This window comes from Meleagris gallopavo, chromosome 1, assembly GCF_000146605.3.
Source record: "Meleagris gallopavo isolate NT-WF06-2002-E0010 breed Aviagen turkey brand Nicholas breeding stock chromosome 1, Turkey_5.1, whole genome shotgun sequence".
NCBI classification, from domain to species: domain Eukaryota; kingdom Metazoa; phylum Chordata; class Aves; order Galliformes; family Phasianidae; genus Meleagris; species Meleagris gallopavo.
In genome coordinates, this window is record NC_015011.2 from 107053270 (window position 1) to 107072194 (window position 18925).

An 18925-nucleotide genomic window follows, 5' to 3' on the forward strand; every position below is an offset into this window, starting at 1 on the left:
GGACAAAGAGCTGCAGGTCATGATGTTGAATGCTGCTGAGGTTCTACCTAGGCACATTACGTTTAGAGGAGCATGAAGGGGTATTGTGCATGCAAAAGCAGCAGTCTTCAGAGATCCCAGTGTGCAGAGAGATACTGATGACACTTGCTGGTAAAGCATGTCTTTTCTTCCCTAACGATTCACCCACTGCCACTCTTCGAAGGGAAAGTGTGTGGGACCAGCCCTGTGGCTTCCCAAGTCCTGGAAGTGATATGCAAGGGGCTGCTGAGTTGCCATGCTATATATTTCCTTTACCCCGTAGTAGTAACCTATTTCTTGTTATGTCATCTCTTTGACCTGGTGTACATAGGAAGTCTATTTCCATACAATTTATTATGTGGGTCCAGTATAACTAAGCCCAGTGTTGGTTGACATGACATTCTTCAAAACATGAATGAGAAAACGTGTTGGGAATTATAATAGTTCTGACATTTTAAGTTGGATTCCTCATTTCCCTGTTTGCTTATTCCTGAGACGTGTTCCTTCATTCAGTTTGCTCCCTCTAGTTTCAACTTTTTTAGTATGCTTTAGCTCATGCTACAGCAACAGTCTTTTCAAGCAGCAAGTACAATAGCAGGTAGACCTCCAACTGCCAATGCTGATGTTGGAAGCATTGCAACTTACATTATGAATCAGTTTCTAAAGACTGTGCATGCTCTCTATTAAATCCATTGAGAGGACTCCTGCTCCTCCTCCCTCAAAAAAAATTAAAAAAAAAAGGAAAAAAATGTAAGAAGTACTTCTGAGCATTATTACAATTGTGATATAAAAATATTGCATCAGATGATCAGAAGGGGTAGTTATTATTGCAGTATACTGCTCTGATTTAGGTATTGAAAACATTTGAAAAGTAAATGTTTTGTGCATTTTGAGGCATACTTTTATCTACATTTCTTGTTTTTCTTTGGAGATCATGCAGCACTGGTAGGTATGGCACAAATATAAAAAAGCTTGTTGTATTTGTAAAAGTACAAATTACTCTATAGAACTGAATTGTTTTAGTTTTTGGAAAATACTCAGAACTATAAGTAGTTTTTCTGTAGTGTTTGTGTTTCTGTATAGATCCTGGTCTTGCAGTCTCTTTGCAAACAGAATTCTGACATGTGGGACCTGGAATTTTGTCTGCATAGGAAATAAGAATCAGGCCTTAGATAATGCCTTTGGACCCATTAAATGCAACTTTTACAGTAGACTCCCTCTCTTTTGTGATTGTTTTTATTTTTTTGAGATTTGCTTTTGTGCTTTATGAGACTTGTCACCCCAGATTTCTACAGAAGTATAGCCAAGTTTTCCCTTTCTACAGTTCAAATGCAGTGAAATAGAAGAATACTAAAACAAAGATATGTTTTATGTGTCTCTTAGCTGTGCACTCATGAAGAAACACCACAGGGAATTTGTAAGAGTTGAATTAACTCAGAGGGGATTACTCAGTTAGGATTGCCTGTGGCAGGGCGGGAAGCTCAGAACAAAATCAATAATTGGAATAACCCATTCTGATGCTGTCCTGGTTTTCTCGAGCACAGCAGTATACATATTTCATAAATCTCAATCTGGAAATGCTAGGTACTAAAAACCAAACTGATACACTCTTTTTTTTGAAACACCTATGCAAAGTATTCCACCTCCAGTGCTCAGAACAAAGCACAGCAAAGCTGACTGCTGGCTGGCATGAAATTTTTATGTGCACCAGAAAGCTAAAAGGTAATTACCAGTAAGGTTCAGATTTTACTAGCTGGGACAGGAGATTACTTACTCTGTGACTTATTGCTCTTCTGTTATGATGCCCCCTGGTGAATAGACCACGAGGGTGCATCCCAGTTCAAACTAAGTTCACATTAAGAGTGATCATAATAGTGTCAAAATATCCATTTTGGAGCCAAGAGAAGGATAAACTCACTACCATTCATGATCTCCATCTACAGGAATATATCTTTCATTATTCTGGAGTAATGTATTTTTATATGAGTGAATAAGAAAACTGTAGAGATGCACTTTTTTTCCACTTTGAATGAAAAGTTATTTCCTGACATTTTCTGCAGTTATTTCTGAATGTGTGCTGTAAAGTCCGTTCTTAGATTGAAAGTGAGGTGTTCTGTACCTTCGTACCTCTGCCTCATGACTGGGAATCAACTTCAACTGTAACAAAACTCCTGATTGAAAACTTTTTTTATATTGACATTTTGGCATGTTACAAACCATAGTCTCTCTTCTAAAGCCCAGCAAAGTGGAGTTGCTTTTTTCAGTTACTTCTTCACATGCCATTGTAACAAAAATGAATTTCTTTAATCTTACACTTCGCTTTTTATCTGACTTTCCTTACCTTGGTGTTTGTTAGGAGGATTTCATTAGTCTTACAAAGACTAGGTGAAAAAACAGTTTCTTCCTCTAATCTGTTGTGGGGCTTTGTGTGTTTTTCATTTGTTTGAGTTTTGGTTTTTGGTTGTGTTTGCTGTTGTTTTTGTTTGTGTTTTTTTAAACAAATTTCTCATCTGTTTTTCCTTTTACCCCTGGGTTTTGGGATTTCTGCTTTCTAAGTTTCTTTCTCTTTGAATTAGAAGCCCTCAAAGTTATAAGCCAGCATTTTTCAAGGTTATATCTGATTTTGTTATTTCTAGACCAAGTTCTTTTAGTCTCTCAATATCCCTTTCTGCTCTTTTACTGTCTCTTTCGGTGTTTGCAACACCTGCAGTTTTGAATGTCCTTTCACGTAAAGAGGCTAAATCAAACCTAGCTCAACCCTTCTTCATGCAGGTGATCTTTGGATGCTACCTTCAATGAGATACAGTCTTGTTTTTTCATTTTTACCTGGTTCTAAATACTTGATCATGATGCAGTGTTTCTCTTGAAGAATGAGCGAGTAAATCTTTTTTAGTGATCAGTTGTTGTGGCACTGTATCAAGTATCACTTCAAAGTTAGTACTTCTGCCAATGAATGTTCATGCAAATGCACTGCCCGCTTAAATATGTAAATTAATGTAAGTTTTGAAATATAAGCTGTGGCACATAATATGATCTTAATTATTCATTTACTCGGTGGAGTCCAGAACATGTTATGAAGAAATGAGTAACCATATAATGCTAATGAGCAATTCTTTGTGACTTTTTAAAACTGTTATGTTGCCAGACGTATAGTCAGACAGGGAAATGCCTCATAAATGAAATAGCTCTACCAATTACCTGTCATATTCTGCCCTTAATTATGCTGGGCCTTCTGAATTCATTGTAGTGGCTAAACTTATAAAATCTAACTATTAAGTGTATAATGGTATAACTGGGACATTGTTATTGGTCATGCTGTCACTCTCCAGAATCTCTGTATTGCCAGAGATGTGGTTGTTGAATGAGAGGAATGGGGGTTTTGTTATTAAATGCTATGTTTTCTTGCAGCTAAAATAAGTTTATTCCAGGAATGTCTCTGAGCAATGATTTTAGTGCTTGATAGAGCTCATCACAGCTGCTTCGATCTGATTTTGAAAGAAAAACAAAAAACTAAATGCAATTACCAATTCAGTCTTTTCATGAGCACTTAGGAAAATATGCAACATATGTTTCTTATTTTCAGAAACAGCCAGTTTATCATCTCATTTGAGCAATACTGTTCTGTCTCATTTTTGGACTGACCTTAGTGACTTAGTGATTAAATTTGTGCGTTCTTCTAGTGAACATTCAACCATTTAGTGTGGTTTCCTGCACATATGATTATGATTTAATTTTAATTTTTATTAGCTTATTGTTTGTTTTTTTTAACCATCTTGTAGGGTAAATCTTACCCCTTTAAAGGTGCATTCCCTCCTCTGTGGAATCCATTGGCCTACCTGGACTACAACAATCTGTGGAGGACCATGGATGAAATGGGAAAGGAGGTATGGCTTGAGAAATTGCAGCTGACTTCTTTAGCTCTGTGAGGGTCTGATCAGAGGAATATAGTAAAAATTGAACCAGGATGCAGATAGCTTGATCTGCTCTAGCTTGAATGTGTGTAGTGCTGGCAGGAGCAACAATATTTTGGTACATAATTTTGCTCCACACTGGTAGTCAGAACATATGTGTAAATGGCATCCTGGCAAGCTTTCTGAAAGCCATACTGCTGAGCCTGTCTACAGTAGTACCTTTGCAGTTTTTTTATATATGGGCATCCAGGTTTAATCTTGTGATTTAGCGTTTTGCACAGTCACTGAGGAGTTAGCATTTTAAGAGATTTGTCGGCCTGTAACATGTATCCTTCTCCACACTCAAATTCAACCCAACCATTTCAGCTTTTCACCAGTGGTTCATGATTTCCATTTAGTTACACAGTTTTGAAAAGAAGTGACTGTAACTTCCATAAATGAACAAGAGAGACACAGGATAAACCAGAGTCATCTCTCATTATTGTGCTTTATGTTCTAGCTCTTAACTCTAAAATTAGTCTCTGTTAAATCTTAGAAAAATACATAAAAAACAACTACCCTCAAGGCATATTAAATTAAGTTCACTGTACTACTATCAGGAATTTGCAAGCTGAATAATCATATAAAGATGAGATTATATTGGTGATGTTGCAAATATTGTGGATAAAGCAGAAGTTCTGTTCCCTACCTTCCATCTTACATATTTCTCTTTCATGTAGTCATTCAGCTTACAATGTTAATTCTCTTCCTTTTTTTTTGCCCAAACTTTTAATTCCAACCCAAAATGGTATTTCTTCTGAAGATAACACATTCAGAATGAACTATTAAAAATGAATATTAAAAAACATTACATAAAGGTTATTTTGAAAATAGACCTAAACAAAACTCCAGATTTCCTTATTTTAACCTGAAAACAATTTGCTCACTTTTTATCTTTTTCTTCTGACATCCATTCATTTGTTGATGAGCACTGTTTTATGTTACCTTAGATTCCCAACGAAGCCCCGTGGAAGGCTCCACATGCAGAAGAATGGGACAGAATGACTATGCAAGATTTCATAGATAAAATTTGCTGGACAAAGTAAGAAACTCTTCAATATGGAAGTAGATATAAAAATTTATGTTTATATACCTTAGAACTACAAATAGGTTCTACTGCTTTGCAAACAGATATAACTACCACTACAATACAGCCTTTTTAGGGAAATCAGATGAGAAAATATTTTTATGATAGACTGCAATATCTATCAGCATATGTAGTAGTTTATATTATATTTCCATAACTTTTTAGGCTGATATAAATATATAAGGAAAATGGGTTTTGTGTAAGGGATTACCTCTGAATACATGGGTATTTTCATCTGATAAATGTCAAAATGTGTTTGACTATTCATGAGAAAATGCTCTGGCTACAGCAGGTTTCTGAATCACACCTTTGATGGAAGAGCCTACCTTTATTCTGTACTGGACCAACTGATTTTACAAAAGTACTGTAAGAATAACATTTGTCTTGAAATGGCACTAAATCAGTCTAACACCCATCACTCTGTTGTTTAACTGCTGCACTATATACCACCCAGGGAAAAACTGAGAATGAATGCTTCCTTTTTTTTATGTATACATCAAAGTAATTTTTCTTTACTTGCCATTCAAGAGCAGTTTCATTGTTTTTCTTCTCACTGAAACAAAAATACATTATTTTTTCCTTGCTGTAAAGGAGATTGATTTCAACAGCAACAGCTTCAGAATTTCTAAGCACCCCACACTCTGCTGCAGGGTGTCTGAACAATCTTAGTGGAAAAGCCTAGCTCTGCCAGTGGCATCTGGGGAGCATTTCTATGGTTTCAGCCAGTCTTCAGAGGGTAACACAGTCTTGTTAATCAACAGCAGGGTCTTGTCCAAAATTTTCAGTGTTCTGGTCATTTTGTTTTCATTTGCAACAAGAATGATAACTGTGCATACATATATAGAAAGCCTTTCTCATTTGTGCCACCATCTGTATTTGGTTAAACAAAATAGAAATACATGCTTTCATCCTGCTGGCCATCTTAAACTCTGTTTTGGTAAGGAATTATTCAAGTTATCAGAACACCACATGCTGTAGTCAATATCTGATAGCTCTACAATCATAATTTTTCGAACTCTGTGATGGAATAAGTCTTGACATTTTACTTCAGTATTGGCATGACTGTCAGGCTCCCTTAATTCCAAGATGCTTTTCAGATTTTATTTGTGCATCTCAACTTGATTTGCCCAGATTTGGATAACATGCTTTAGAAACTTCCCACTCTGGAAGGGTAGTGATCCAGAAGGGTAGCCTTCTACTATTTCCTTTCACCCAACAGACCGTACAGATTTGCTTTTGGCTAGTCTCATATGCTGGAAGTGCCCTATGTGCTCTTGGCCGAAATCATATTGCCATTTCTAGGTAAAACACCAGAGGAAACTGGGGAACTGAAATGCTGAAAAGCAATGGGAGAAGGCAGCAGAAATGATAAGGTTTTAACTTCTGCCTAGTAGCTTCTGCCTATGAGATATTAGTAAACACATGCACTAATTCTCCCATTAAACAAAACATCTTTCAGTGCTGATCATATTTTATAGTATGTGTTTATGCAGATAAAAATGATAAATATTTTCTGTGCTATTTTTTAACGGTCAATAATGAAGTCAGAACACACTCATTTCAGAAAGTGGGTTAGCTTTTCACTTCAGCAGGGCTGTGTGCATTTTTAGCAGGGATAGGAGACTTTTTCTTCTATGTAGAACTGCAAATGAGTTTGGAATAGTATGTTTGAATTATGCTTTTCTCAATTTTTTTTTTTTTTTAATTGTATTGGAAGTTCAAAGGCTGAAAATGGTTCAGCTGAAAGTGATTTCAGTGCTGGCTTTGGAGTTCATTCATTATCTGGTGCTTAGTATATGAAATGCATTTAGACACCCAGTTGCTTTTGCTCATGGTGCAATTAAGCTGAGCATCTTGTGGTCCTATTCTAAATGTCATTTTAAAATCTTTCTCAGAATGAGGGTAGAAGAAGCATTTATTTTTAACAGGAAGAATGAGCCATAATTAACTGTCCTAGAGCAATCCAAAATGTAGAGATTATACCGTAATTCCCATTTTGTGCTGCCATTTTACTTATTCCACTAATGAAAGTTACCAACAGCAGGACATAAAGCAGTAATCCTTCTTCAGACACAGACCACTTTTCCACTTCTGTGTTCATCACTGCTGGGTAAGAAACCACCATTTAAAATACTGAACTGTGCAACCAAAACTGTCCTTTACTTTTTTTTTTTGGCGGACATTTGCCTGAGTCTGTATATACTGTGGCTTCTTTTATGGCTTCCTTCTTGTATTTCTCTCCTTGGTATGTTCCTGCTGCAGCAGCCCCACCCCCTCCCCCCAAGCACAACAGCAGAGAACAGTGTGGGGGAGTGCTGACTAACCAGAGACCTTAGATAACTAACATCTAAGATACCTAACCTTTTTAAATGGCAAATGTTGAATAATCTGTATGCTGTGTGCTTGAGGGGTAGGCATTTCACAAGTGCAAACAGAACAGCAGATGTTGGATATAATCCAGGAACAAGGAGGACATGATGGTTTTGCTGTCCTGTGAAGACAGGAAAGCTTCCTTCCCATAATCTCGAGTCTGGGATGGCAAGCTGATTTTGTATCAGTAGCCTAAAATGCCATTAGTTTTCATTGGTTCTTGTATTTCCTAATTTTGCTGGAATACAGCAGTATTTGATTAACGTTTTTTATAGGGTTTCTTGAAAAATGTTCCATACAACCAATTGCTACTGTTTTCTCTTTCATTTGAAATCAAGAAATTCTTTGCCCTCAACTCCAGTGGAAAAAGAAGTTGACAAAGTCATTATCTCCCCAACCAAAGAACAAGATTGACATCTTTCTTCAGTTTTTAAAGCAACACACTTTCTTATCTTTGCTGCAGGGCTGCCAAAAGTTTTGCAACTCTGTTTGTAAATGTGGATGTCACTTCTGAACCCCATGAGGTGTCTGCTCTCTGGTTTTTGTGGTACGTGAAGCAATGTGGGGGGACAGCCAGGATTTTCTCAACAACCAATGGAGGACAGGTACTGTCAGCCATCACCTTCTGCAGCTGTTGATGGACCTTTCTTTAAGTTCCATTCTTCTGCTTATATATAGTTAAGTTCAGAGGGCAAGCTGGTACACCCCTGACTTTGACCAATAGCACAGTAGCAACAGCACTATTTGCATGCATTTACACAGTAATCAGACTCTTGGAAAACTTGTGTTGAAGGCTGTGCGCTGAAGTCATGGACCTAGGGATCAGTGCATTTATAGCAGTTCCTGACTCTGTCTCTTTTTTTGGGCTCTGGTCAGAACACATTGTTTATTCAGTTTGGAATGTTGTGGGGCTGAACCAAGCCTTACCACTTCAGAACTACTTCATGAAGATGGGAATGCTAACTGCAGGAGCATGTAGAAGCACTCCAAATGGATACTGGAATTGTAGCCAAGAGCTCAGTTCCTGAAAACACAAGCTTTCAAGGGTTAAGCCTGTAAAGATTTTAAAATCAGTCTGAAGAAAATGAACACCTATGCTGAAGTATAGTGTCGCTCTAAAGTGATTGGCACATTGGTGCTACTTCTGCATTTCTAGAAAGTGAAGGCTCTATTAATGGTCTACTTTAGAAATGCAAATTTTATTTAGTATGTTAGAAACAATTGTATTTTTAGAAAAGCTTTTTAGTCATAAATAAATACCTAAAAATAAAAATAAGAAGAATTCATTACAGCACATTAAAATACATCGGTAGATATGCACAGATAAATCAATAATTGTAGATAATTTGATTATAAATACTTTTCATAAAATACTGTTTGTATTTCTCCAGTATCTTAGAGGTGATTTTTTTTGTTTTTATGTTAAGTTACATACTGCAGGATACATTTTTGATGTGAGCTATTTCATTTCTTATATTTTGTTATTAGGTAGATCAGGGTTTCTACTTCTCATATAGACTTAAGCAATGAAAAGAGTGAACTCAGAGAAAGGTTTAAAAGTTTAAATCCTTACAGGAAATGTTGCTTATTCACACATTTCTGTGGAATCCATTTGGAGACTGCATGAGAATAAGTTTTTCTCATGACATTACTGATACTTCTAGTTTTGGCTGGTAGTCAGACATAGGAGGTGTAGAAGTTCACTGAGAGGAAAAGTAATGTGAAGACATTTTCCAAGTGAAACTGCTAAACTTAATTAAAAAGATTTGGCAATAACAGAAGAATAGAGTTTGGTTTGAATCTCAAGCAAAAGACTTGTCATGATACATACAGTCTTTGGAGGCATTGTTCTGCTGATTTCTCTCTGCTATGTTGTTGTTTTCCATGTTTCAGGAGAGGAAGTTTGTTGGAGGCTCTGGACAGATCAGTGAGAAAATAATGGAACGCTTGGGAGGCCGAGTGAAGCTGAAGAAACCAGTAATCCGCATTGACCAGTCGGGTGAAAATGTCGTAGTGGAAACCTTGGATCATGAATTATACGAGGTGATGAAACCTCTTACATCTCAGCAACCATTTTTGTTTGGACAGCTAGAAAATTTTAGTTTTCCTCTGTGATTTCTCCAAAATCCTGTAGAAAAATATAACAGAGACTGAAATAACTATGACAAGTCACGTTTTCTGGTTGTGCCTAATAATAACCAATGATAGAGCTTTATAGTGATATCTAAAAAGCAAAGTTTATATTGAAATTCCTTCCTCACAAGCATCTCTATTTTGTGTTCTGTTACCATTGGAATTAACAGGTAGTAGTAGGGTGAACACAGCAATGTAGCTTGGTAGTAAACTTCCTATGAAAGCATTTCCATTTTGGCTTCGAAGTTATAAGAAAAGAGACCAGATGGAAAGAAGACCAACAAACTCTTGCAACAAAATCTGTCCCCTGGATTTTTTCAGGGGCTGGGAAAAGAGCAGCTGCCCATCATTGGAACAGATGGCTGTTTATATAATGCTTGTTTGTTGTTTTGGCAACCAGGATTTTGTGAGGGTTTGATTTCACAATTCTTATGCTAAATGCCAAAATTGCTTTTGAAAGATAAACCCTGCAACATCTCTAGAAGTCTGCTGAGATCATTAGAGCAGTATTTAGGATGAAATAGTGGAGAATGTATTTGGCTTATGTATAATTTTTTTCCAGGGCAAATATGTGATCAGTGCCATTCCCCCAGTTCTTGGTTTGAAGATTCATTTCAACCCACCTTTGCCCCCAATGAGAAACCAGCTCATCAACCGAATCCCGATGGGCTCAGTCATCAAGTGCATTGTGTACTATAAGGAAACCTTCTGGAGGAAGAAGGGTATTATGTTTTAATTAAAGGGACTAGTAGTAATAATTGTGACAGAGAGAGGGAGAAGGTACGTGGGAGCAGAGCAGGCTGTGAGTTCAGAGAATTATGGGTCTTAGGAAATTTCTTATACTTCTATACCATTTTTGCCTTTCCTTGCTTGAGAAATTTGAGGGAAAGAGGTTTAGAAAAGAGAGTGGGTGGGAGAAGAAAAAGGAGGAGTAGATGTGAGGGGGAAAGCAAAGTGCACTCTTGCCTGTTGCTTAGTACCTTGGTTGTTCTTTGTTGTCCTCTCTTTTTCCTTCAGATTCTTGAGATTCATGATTATGAGATGAGTCTCTCCCACTTGTACAGTAGTCTAGAGGTACAAGTAATCTATGATGGAGACAGGTCTTATCAATTATCAGCCTGCAAAACCTCTGCCTTCTGGATGCATTGGGAAACATTCACTTAGAGTATCTTCCCATAGACATCCTACCTGCTCCATTTATATCCTGATTCCTCAGATTTCTTTTGCAACGTACTCTCAAACAAACTGTGCTATAATAAGCACTCATTTCTCTTCAGTGGTTATGAGTCCCCATTTGTACTTGTGTAGAAATTTCACACACCCTTCATCTCTGTGAATGATTTTAACAGTTCTGGATTTTGACGTATTCTGGCCATTAGGTTTTGGAATGTATTAGCAAGAGATGACTCCATTTCCTGGTAGAATCCATAGTTTTCATACTCTCCTTTTCTTCTGATTGTTCTTTTAAGAACATCTGCATTTTCAAAACCATGTGCAAACATCTCCTTCTGGGTCTGACATAAATGTCACATATGGAAACAATTGTGCTAGGGGCATTTGAATGCCTTCAGTATCTGAGAACAATCTGTTTCTCTGCAATTTCTGTGCAACCTTACTAACTGGGTTGCAGAATAACTTATTTTTACAACTTAAATTCAAAAGTAGAAGATTCTTTTATTGGCCTTCTCTTAAATGACACTTCCAAAAATTGTTGTCAGCAGATCCCTTCTGGATAGTATCTAGCACTTCCATGACCTGCCTTGCAGGTCAGCAAGGGATCTGTGCTAGTTTTTGTCACTTGATGGAGATCACTCTGCATGTTTTGTGTTGTTTTTTTTTCTTTCTCTTTTCCTTCATTTTCATATATCCTTGTATTAGAATTGAAGAATCAGAGAACTATATGCTTTGGGAGGGAACTCTGGACGTCAGTTAATTCAGTTAATTGCTCAAAGCAGTGTGTTTTTAGATCAGGTTGTTTAGGGCTTTGTCTAGATAAATTTTGAATATTTCCCAGCATCTCAGAAGCTCACTGCTGTGTTCAAATGCATAGGTCCTATCTTCTTTTCCCCCTTATGCTTACAGGGTATTGTGGTACCATGATGATTGAAGATGAGGATGCTGCAATTGGTTTAACACTTGATGATACTAAACCTGATGGCAGCTTTCCTGCTATAATAGGGTAAGAGACAGAAAAGACATACAGTTCATGCCTTTTTATTTTGTCTTAGAAGCAACAACTGAAACAGAAAATCTGCTACTTCTGAATGCTCTGATAAAATAAGCTCCTTGATCCTTGTGGGTTCTTTCCAACTGTAGATATTCTATGATTCTATAATAGTTAAAGGGTTGGATCTCAGTGTATGGTGAATATTTTCCACGAGTCTTACTTCCAATAAAATTCTCATTGGGATTTATTAGCAAATTTTAAAATATAAAATACTATTTCTTCTCTTTTTCTCCCTGTCATATTTTGCCTTGTCATATTGCAAAATATAAAAGTGGAGAAGCAGAAAGAAAGGAGGAGGAAAAAAAGGGAGTGAATGCACAGATTTAATGTTTTCTCCAAATATTTTTCTCCCCCAAAACTTGCAGCTCTTTAAATGAAAATTTGTTCTCTAGCACTCATTATTTTTATTTTAAATCTGGCAGATCAATCTTAAAAAGTTACTGATTTCCTGGTCAATCTCAGATTTTAGCTATTGTTATTATACACTGCATGCACTGCTGTATAAAATTTAGGTCACTGGGAAACAGCTCATACAGATATTACAGCTTGTGAGTTCCATCATTACATGAGGTGAAATGGATATTTTGGATAGGGTTAGGGTTAGGGTTAAAGCCAATATTACTAATCACATCATCTCATCAAAAAGTTTGGGTGTATTAAATAATGCAGGAAATGTAGTAACATAATGGAAACAAATTGTTTGTGGTCTTCCTTTTTTACAGTTTCATTCTTGCTCGAAAGTGTAGAAGACTGACCAATCTCACCAAAGAAGAAAGGTGAGTAGAAACGTTGGAAATTTGAATGGGTTCAGAGTCTGGCTTTTGTTATAAACAACCAGAGCAAGAAAAGGTGCCCAGATTGGAAGGAAGATGTAACCTTGTGGCAATAGGCAAAAGTGTCACTTTCAGGAAGAATTCTATTTGTTTTTTGGGGGGAATCATGTGGGGCCTTCATCCAAAGTGGCAGCTGATGTGGCAGCCAGTCTCTTCTGTTTGGAAACACTCTGGAACTAGTTCTCAGACTCTAGCAGGGCTGCTCTGGTTGTGTGTCACCAATAGAAGAACTGCTGTAAGCTGCTGACTATGAAGTAGTGTATATATCCTGCTGAGCTCTCTGGGAAGGATCTAGGGCAGCCTCATCCTCCACTGCTACCTGTCTAGCTTCCTGCAACTGCTCTGAGCTCTTAGAAAGCTTGTCAGAAGGGATAGGTCTTTCCACTGTGCTTGATTTTGCTAGTCATCCTGGTGGGTTCTTTCAGCATCTTTTGCTGAACCCTAATGCTGCTGTATCTGCTGTGAACAAGACCTTAGGATCACAAAGAGGTCAAAAAGCTGCCTCCAGCTCTCCTCCCACAGTTGCAGACAAAAATGCCCTTCAGGCACAGATGAAGGTCTTTGTTACTGTCTTGAAAACAAATCTGTGCATACAAAACTGCTCTTTTGTCTATTATGAAAATAGAATTTACGAAATAATGAACTTTTTTTCTATCACACTGATTCACAAGATCAGATTAAACTAAAAGCTATATGTAGACTGTGGAAATGAGAAGAGTTTGATTTTGACACAGAGAAAATGTATTTGTATTTTAAGCATACCACAAGGAATATCGTATCCAAATAAGCAAATATTTTTAGAGTAATGGCTAGCCTAACTAGAGATGTAGTCATCTCAAATTGGCTTTGCGGGTAGTCTAGCAGTCTGTGGATAATGGATCTATCTAGGGCTGTTAGTATCCTAGTATTTTGAAGTGACAGCCTGAAATCACAGGCTCTCTTCATTTTGTCAGTATTGGATTCAGGCTTTGGTGGATAGAAGTAATGTAGTTATTCTGAAATCCAGCATGCCCAGTGTTTTCAGTCAACATAAACACCAAATGACGTCTTACACTGTGTCAGCCTATGAGATATTACCGAGCAATACCTGCGAAGAAATTCTTTTTCTGTAAAGGGTTATTCTAGTGATGTATAAGTCGCAACTGAAGACAGGAATTTGTTTCAGTAAAGAATGGTCATGAAACATGAGTGTGTTTGTAGATACACCCTGGAGTAGGGATCAAGTGTGCCTCTCTGACCTATGTGGTCCTGGTCACTGCCAGTCCAGGCAGGAGCCTCTTGGCCTGTAGCTCCTTCCTTCTACACCAGCACAAGTCTCCTTCCACTGGAAACTGGGATCCAGGAGAAGGCACAGTGCGAATGGTTTCTGTTATTTAGGTAGAGGTTACGATGTTCTGGTGCAGTCCTATGGAGAGTGGCTGAGGGAACTGGGATTATTCAATCAGGAGAAGGATCAGGTGAGATCTTATCGCTGAATCACCTGAAAGAAGGTTGTAGCAAGGTAGGAGTCAGCCTCTTCTCCCAAGGAACAGCAATAGGATGAGAAGTAATGGCCTTTAGTTGTCCCAGGGGAGGTTCAGGTTGGATATTAGGAAAAAATTCTTCTCTGGAAGAATGGTGAGACAGTGGCAGGCTGTCCAGGGAGGTGGGGGAGTCACCATCCCTGGAGGTGTTTGAGAAATGTGTGGATGTGGTACTGAGGGACATGGTTTAGTGAGTAATATTGGTGATAGGTGGATGGTTGGACTAGATGATCTTACAGGTCTTCTCCAACCTTAATGTTTCTATGTACACAGATACTATGAGCAATAGCTAGGCTCCAGCTTTGTCACAGGATCAAGAGAGTCAGGTTTTTAGTACTGGATGTGAGGAGTGGGATATAGTGTCTGTTGCAGCTATCCTAAATCATGGCTGTAAACATCGGTGGGAGGGTGTGGGAAATGCTTTACAGTTTAAACCAGATGTAAGGGGGTGAATCTCACCACTTCCTTCCAGCTAGGCCAGGTGCCAGTGAGTAATGACAAGGTTAGATTTTACCCTACCTTTCTTTGCTGCACAACAAAGGTATCACATAGCCTTGGGATAAAAGACCAGGGCAAGGGACTGCATGTCTGCATCCTCACTGCAGGGAGAAATCATTGTGTGTCACTCTTGATAGGATCCTACCTAAACAGCTCCATTGATAACATTCCTCTTATTTAGTACTGGTGGCAATTTCACAGCTGAGTCCAAAGCCAAGAAATAAGGATTTTACTTGCTACATATTCCATATGTTCCATGCAAGCATTAGCAATAAATTCATAAATAAGAATTTATTTAAACTATTCAGAAACAAAGGAGACAGATGGTACAGAGAGGCCAGTGCATCTGCAGGGATTGCTCTTATTAGGGAGAATTATCTCAGTAACAGATTACTGTTGGTACATTTGCAGCCCTTTGGAAACTACTTTTCTGTGCGCAGTCTTGTGGTGGCTTTTCTTTCTTTCGAATACCGTGTTATTGATAAATAATTCTTTCCAAGATCAGTTTCTTCATAGTCTGGAGATGCTCTTGACCTGAAGCTTAATATTTTCTCTTACACAGCTATCTTTAACTAACTTTATGTGTGTTTGCAATGTGGTTGACAAACAGCAGTGAACTTGCAGCATCGTGGAACCCTTCAGATGTCCATACCTGAGCATCCTTACCACCTTCTGCTCTTCCATTTCTGGGCTTTTGAGAGGGTCCACACGTCACATGTGGAAAAGGGGCAGGGCACATGTGGATCTTGAGGAGGAGGCTCCTCATCCTCATCATGGTGCTGGAAGAAACAGGAGCAGATGGGTCCCTGGGTGATGCTCACTGGAGCCTTGCAGTGTTATTGACCTGCCCAAAAAGCAGGAGCCCAGTGGGCATTTATGAGGGATGGTGGGCAGATCCTAACAGAGGGTTTTTGCTGGTTCCTGCTGTTAAAATAGCTTTGTTTGGTTGAGACACTGCAGAAGTGCTAGTGGAATGTAGGGCATGGTGGTCAGTTCACTCAGAGAGTGAGAGGCAGAGGAACTGGTATCTTTCGTTATGGCTGTTGCTGGATCCCTGAATACAAGGAGATGGTCATATTTAGGCCCCACAGCTCTCTAGGTCCCATATCCAGTTACTCTGTATTTCTGCTTCTGTCCAGGAGCTTCAGGAAGGAGTTGCTTCCCTTTCATCTACTGCCACTAGGCTCATTGCCTTCCAGTAGCAGCAACACCCAGTGCCCACAGCTCTGCCCTAGCCTGCACAGAAGGACACCTTCTTCAAGGGCTTTCAGGCCTTCTTCTTTTTCTCGTCCTCTTTTTATAGTATTCCTTGAGTTCAGCTGCCCGTGGGTATAGCTGGGCTGCATCCTAGGGCTCTATCAGTAGGATTTTCTCATACTCTCATAGGGTTGGAAAGGGGACCCATGCAGATATGGAGCTGGGGCTGCTGCATTGCTGTGACTTGTGGCCAACGTGGCTTTCTGTGGAGCACAGGGTTTACTTCCAGAAGTAAACACCTTTTCAGTGTTGTGTTTGTGTGTTTATTTGGTTTTCATAATGGCTTAACTATTATTTCATCTTGATCTTCTTTTTGGAAATTGGTGCAGTGCAGCTAAATGTAAGACCCAGAAGCTTATAAGAACAAACTTAATTGCACTTGGGGCTTGCTACAGAATGAACTATGTTCATGGATTTATAGACTCATAAACTAAAACAGGAGATTTTATAGATACAGAAATAAAGAACTGTTTCTCTGAGAGCCTCAGGCTATCAATACCTGCATCTTTGTAAGAACAAATTTTATCTTGGACTACGTGCCAAGAAAAAAAAGTGCAATCCCTTACTTCTTTTTTTTCCTGACAGCCTAGAGGACCTTTGGGTAATATATGAACTTGGGCTGCTAGAGTTATCTTAAGGGAACAGCTTGCATAACTGCTGGTAAAATTGGCATTTATGCAGCACAGAAGTTTATTGAGTGCAAGATATTCCTAAAGTGATCTGCTCCAGAGTCTGAGCAATTAGAATAGATCCCAAAAGTGGAACCTCAAGTTTTAGCAAATACTTACACTTACTATCTTGAAACTTGAACGTTTTAGGGGCAGTGTATTTTCTCTTTTCTTACCCAGAAGCCTTTCGTTGTTTTTCTCTTGCAGGAAGACAAGGCTGTGTGAACTCTATGCAAAAGTTTTGGGATCAGAAGAAGCTTTACATGTAAGCACACAATCTAAATCTTGGTGTCTCTCAACAGTATTGCTGGCAATTGGGAAGGGCAGAATGAGACTGGGATGTGCTGGAGCACAGTACTATTTGGGAAGTGGCTCATGATACAGGAGGTTTTGCTGCTCTCTGTGGGGAAGGGGAGACTGTGTTACAGCAAATCTTGTGTTGTACCTGACAGAGAGGATATGAATACTTTCATGAAGCAGTTAAAAATACAAATATATTCTCATTCTCTGCATTGCTGAGGGTGGGATTCATTGTGTTTACCACCATAAATATCAACAGTTCCGAGATTCCATCTTACTCCATGTTGAGCACAATGTTTCTTCTCTCTTACAAGTTGCTAAGATCCACTACTACACATTTTTATTTTTGTCTTTGCTTTCTCTTCTCTTCTCTGTAACGGTAAATAACTGATAGGATTTATGTCATCTCCAACTTAGGTTATGTGATCAAAGCCCTTTATCCTTTAAGGGCAATTTTACATGAGCTAAATGTTGTAGACACCAATCTCAAGATTACATCATTTTAAACATAGCGATACTGTATGTCAAACCATGCAAGTACAATACTTTGCATTTTTTAACAGTATGTTTTTGTACCCAATGTACACATTACAAATATTACACCAGTTTATACCAGAGGTTAATTTTGCTTTTCATGGCTCAAAGCATAAATGTGTGCTCAGAGCATAAATTTACATTGACAGATTAAGAGGATTATCTTCTGCAGTGCTCAGATTGGCTATTTTTTTAAACAGCTAGCAGTGTCTAAAATTAAGGTCTATTGTGTCTGATCCATACTGCATTAACAGACTTGTTAAATGTGCTCATCTTGTCATGCAACAAATCATAAGCTATTTTCACTGCTGTCTCCTCTGTTCTCTTATTAGCTTCTCTGGGACTTTATCCTTTCCTTGAGTGAATTAATGTCTGTTTTACAGCCAGTGCATTATGAAGAGAAGAACTGGTGTGAAGAGCAGTATTCTGGAGGCTGCTACACAGCCTACTTCCCACCAGGCGTAATGACTCAGTATGGAAGGTATAGTATCTATTTATAGTGGGCTTCGGAGTAGCAAGATAAGACCAAGTTAATAAATAATCTCAGGAAGGGTCATAAATCCTCTGTCACTCTGTTGGCTTTATACCTTTGAGATTGCTAGAGAATATTTTACACAGATCTTATAACCTTCCACTTGTCTCAGTTGGGCTTTATGATGGATGAGTACAGTATCACTAGAGTTTGTTGTGTGGGGTTTTTGTTTGTTTGTTTGTTTTGTTTTGTTTTTTTGCTGTTATTTCTTTTTCCCCTTTTTGTTATTTGGTGAATGCAACTGAGTAGATTTTTGGAAGCAAACTAGGAAGTTTTCAGCTTCTGTTTACAAAACAGACGTTAGGTATTTGAGATCAGTGTTACCATTTCCAGACCATCTTTAGCTGGTGTTTTGTAAATACTTGTGGAGAGTTAATTCCTATCAACAACGACATTCTGGTCATTTCTTTGGACAGTTTCTTTTAGCAGACAAAGCTTAATTCCTTAAACAGTGTGCAATTGTATATGGTCCTCCTGGGCAAACATTTTTGCATGAAAATAAGATTTACCAAGAAGAAAAGGGTTGGATGCTCAGAGCAGTGGTTGGCTTTCAGATACATAGTTTTTAGTTTATTTGAAATATAAGTTTTCACAATTAAAAAAAAAAAAGAAAAAACACTGAGGCCAACAAAACAGCTGTAATGAAGAACATAGGAGTCCTTAGTTTTTAAAGTAATTTTAATGACATTAATTATTGTAAATGATGGAAAAATACAGCATAAAATCTTTTATTTCCTGGTTGTTACTTAGGTATTTTGGGGATATATTTCAGAATGCTGCACTGTGAAGTATGAAGAGCCAGTATCACCTATCCCTGGTATTTAAGACACTGGATAAAATTATGAGATATAAAAAGTCTCATCTCAAACTAATTGTCTTTTACATCTACACAAGCACTAAATTCACGTCTAGAAATAGCGCTGCAAGAACTGCAGTGTGACATTTTAGAAAACATGAGCACTGATTTGTTTACCCTAATGTCTTGCAATGCCAAC

The 18925-nt window shown here is 38.2% G+C and overlaps 1 protein-coding gene across 1 annotated transcript in view; it reads left to right on the top strand.

Annotated features, from left to right (window-relative positions):
• The window catches only part of LOC100540209 (amine oxidase [flavin-containing] B-like), a 51934-nt gene that overhangs the window by 26591 nt on the left and 6418 nt on the right, over positions 1-18925 (top strand). Inside the window, exons 4-12 of the mRNA XM_010724021.2 lie at positions 3798-3902; positions 4919-5010; positions 7889-8030; positions 9319-9468; positions 10121-10280; positions 11641-11737; positions 12508-12561; positions 16772-16829; positions 17782-17879. Of these exons, the coding sequence (XP_010722323.1) occupies positions 3798-3902; positions 4919-5010; positions 7889-8030; positions 9319-9468; positions 10121-10280; positions 11641-11737; positions 12508-12561; positions 16772-16829; positions 17782-17879 (956 nt within the window). The remainder of the gene's footprint in view (positions 1-3797; positions 3903-4918; positions 5011-7888; positions 8031-9318; positions 9469-10120; positions 10281-11640; positions 11738-12507; positions 12562-16771; positions 16830-17781; positions 17880-18925) is intronic.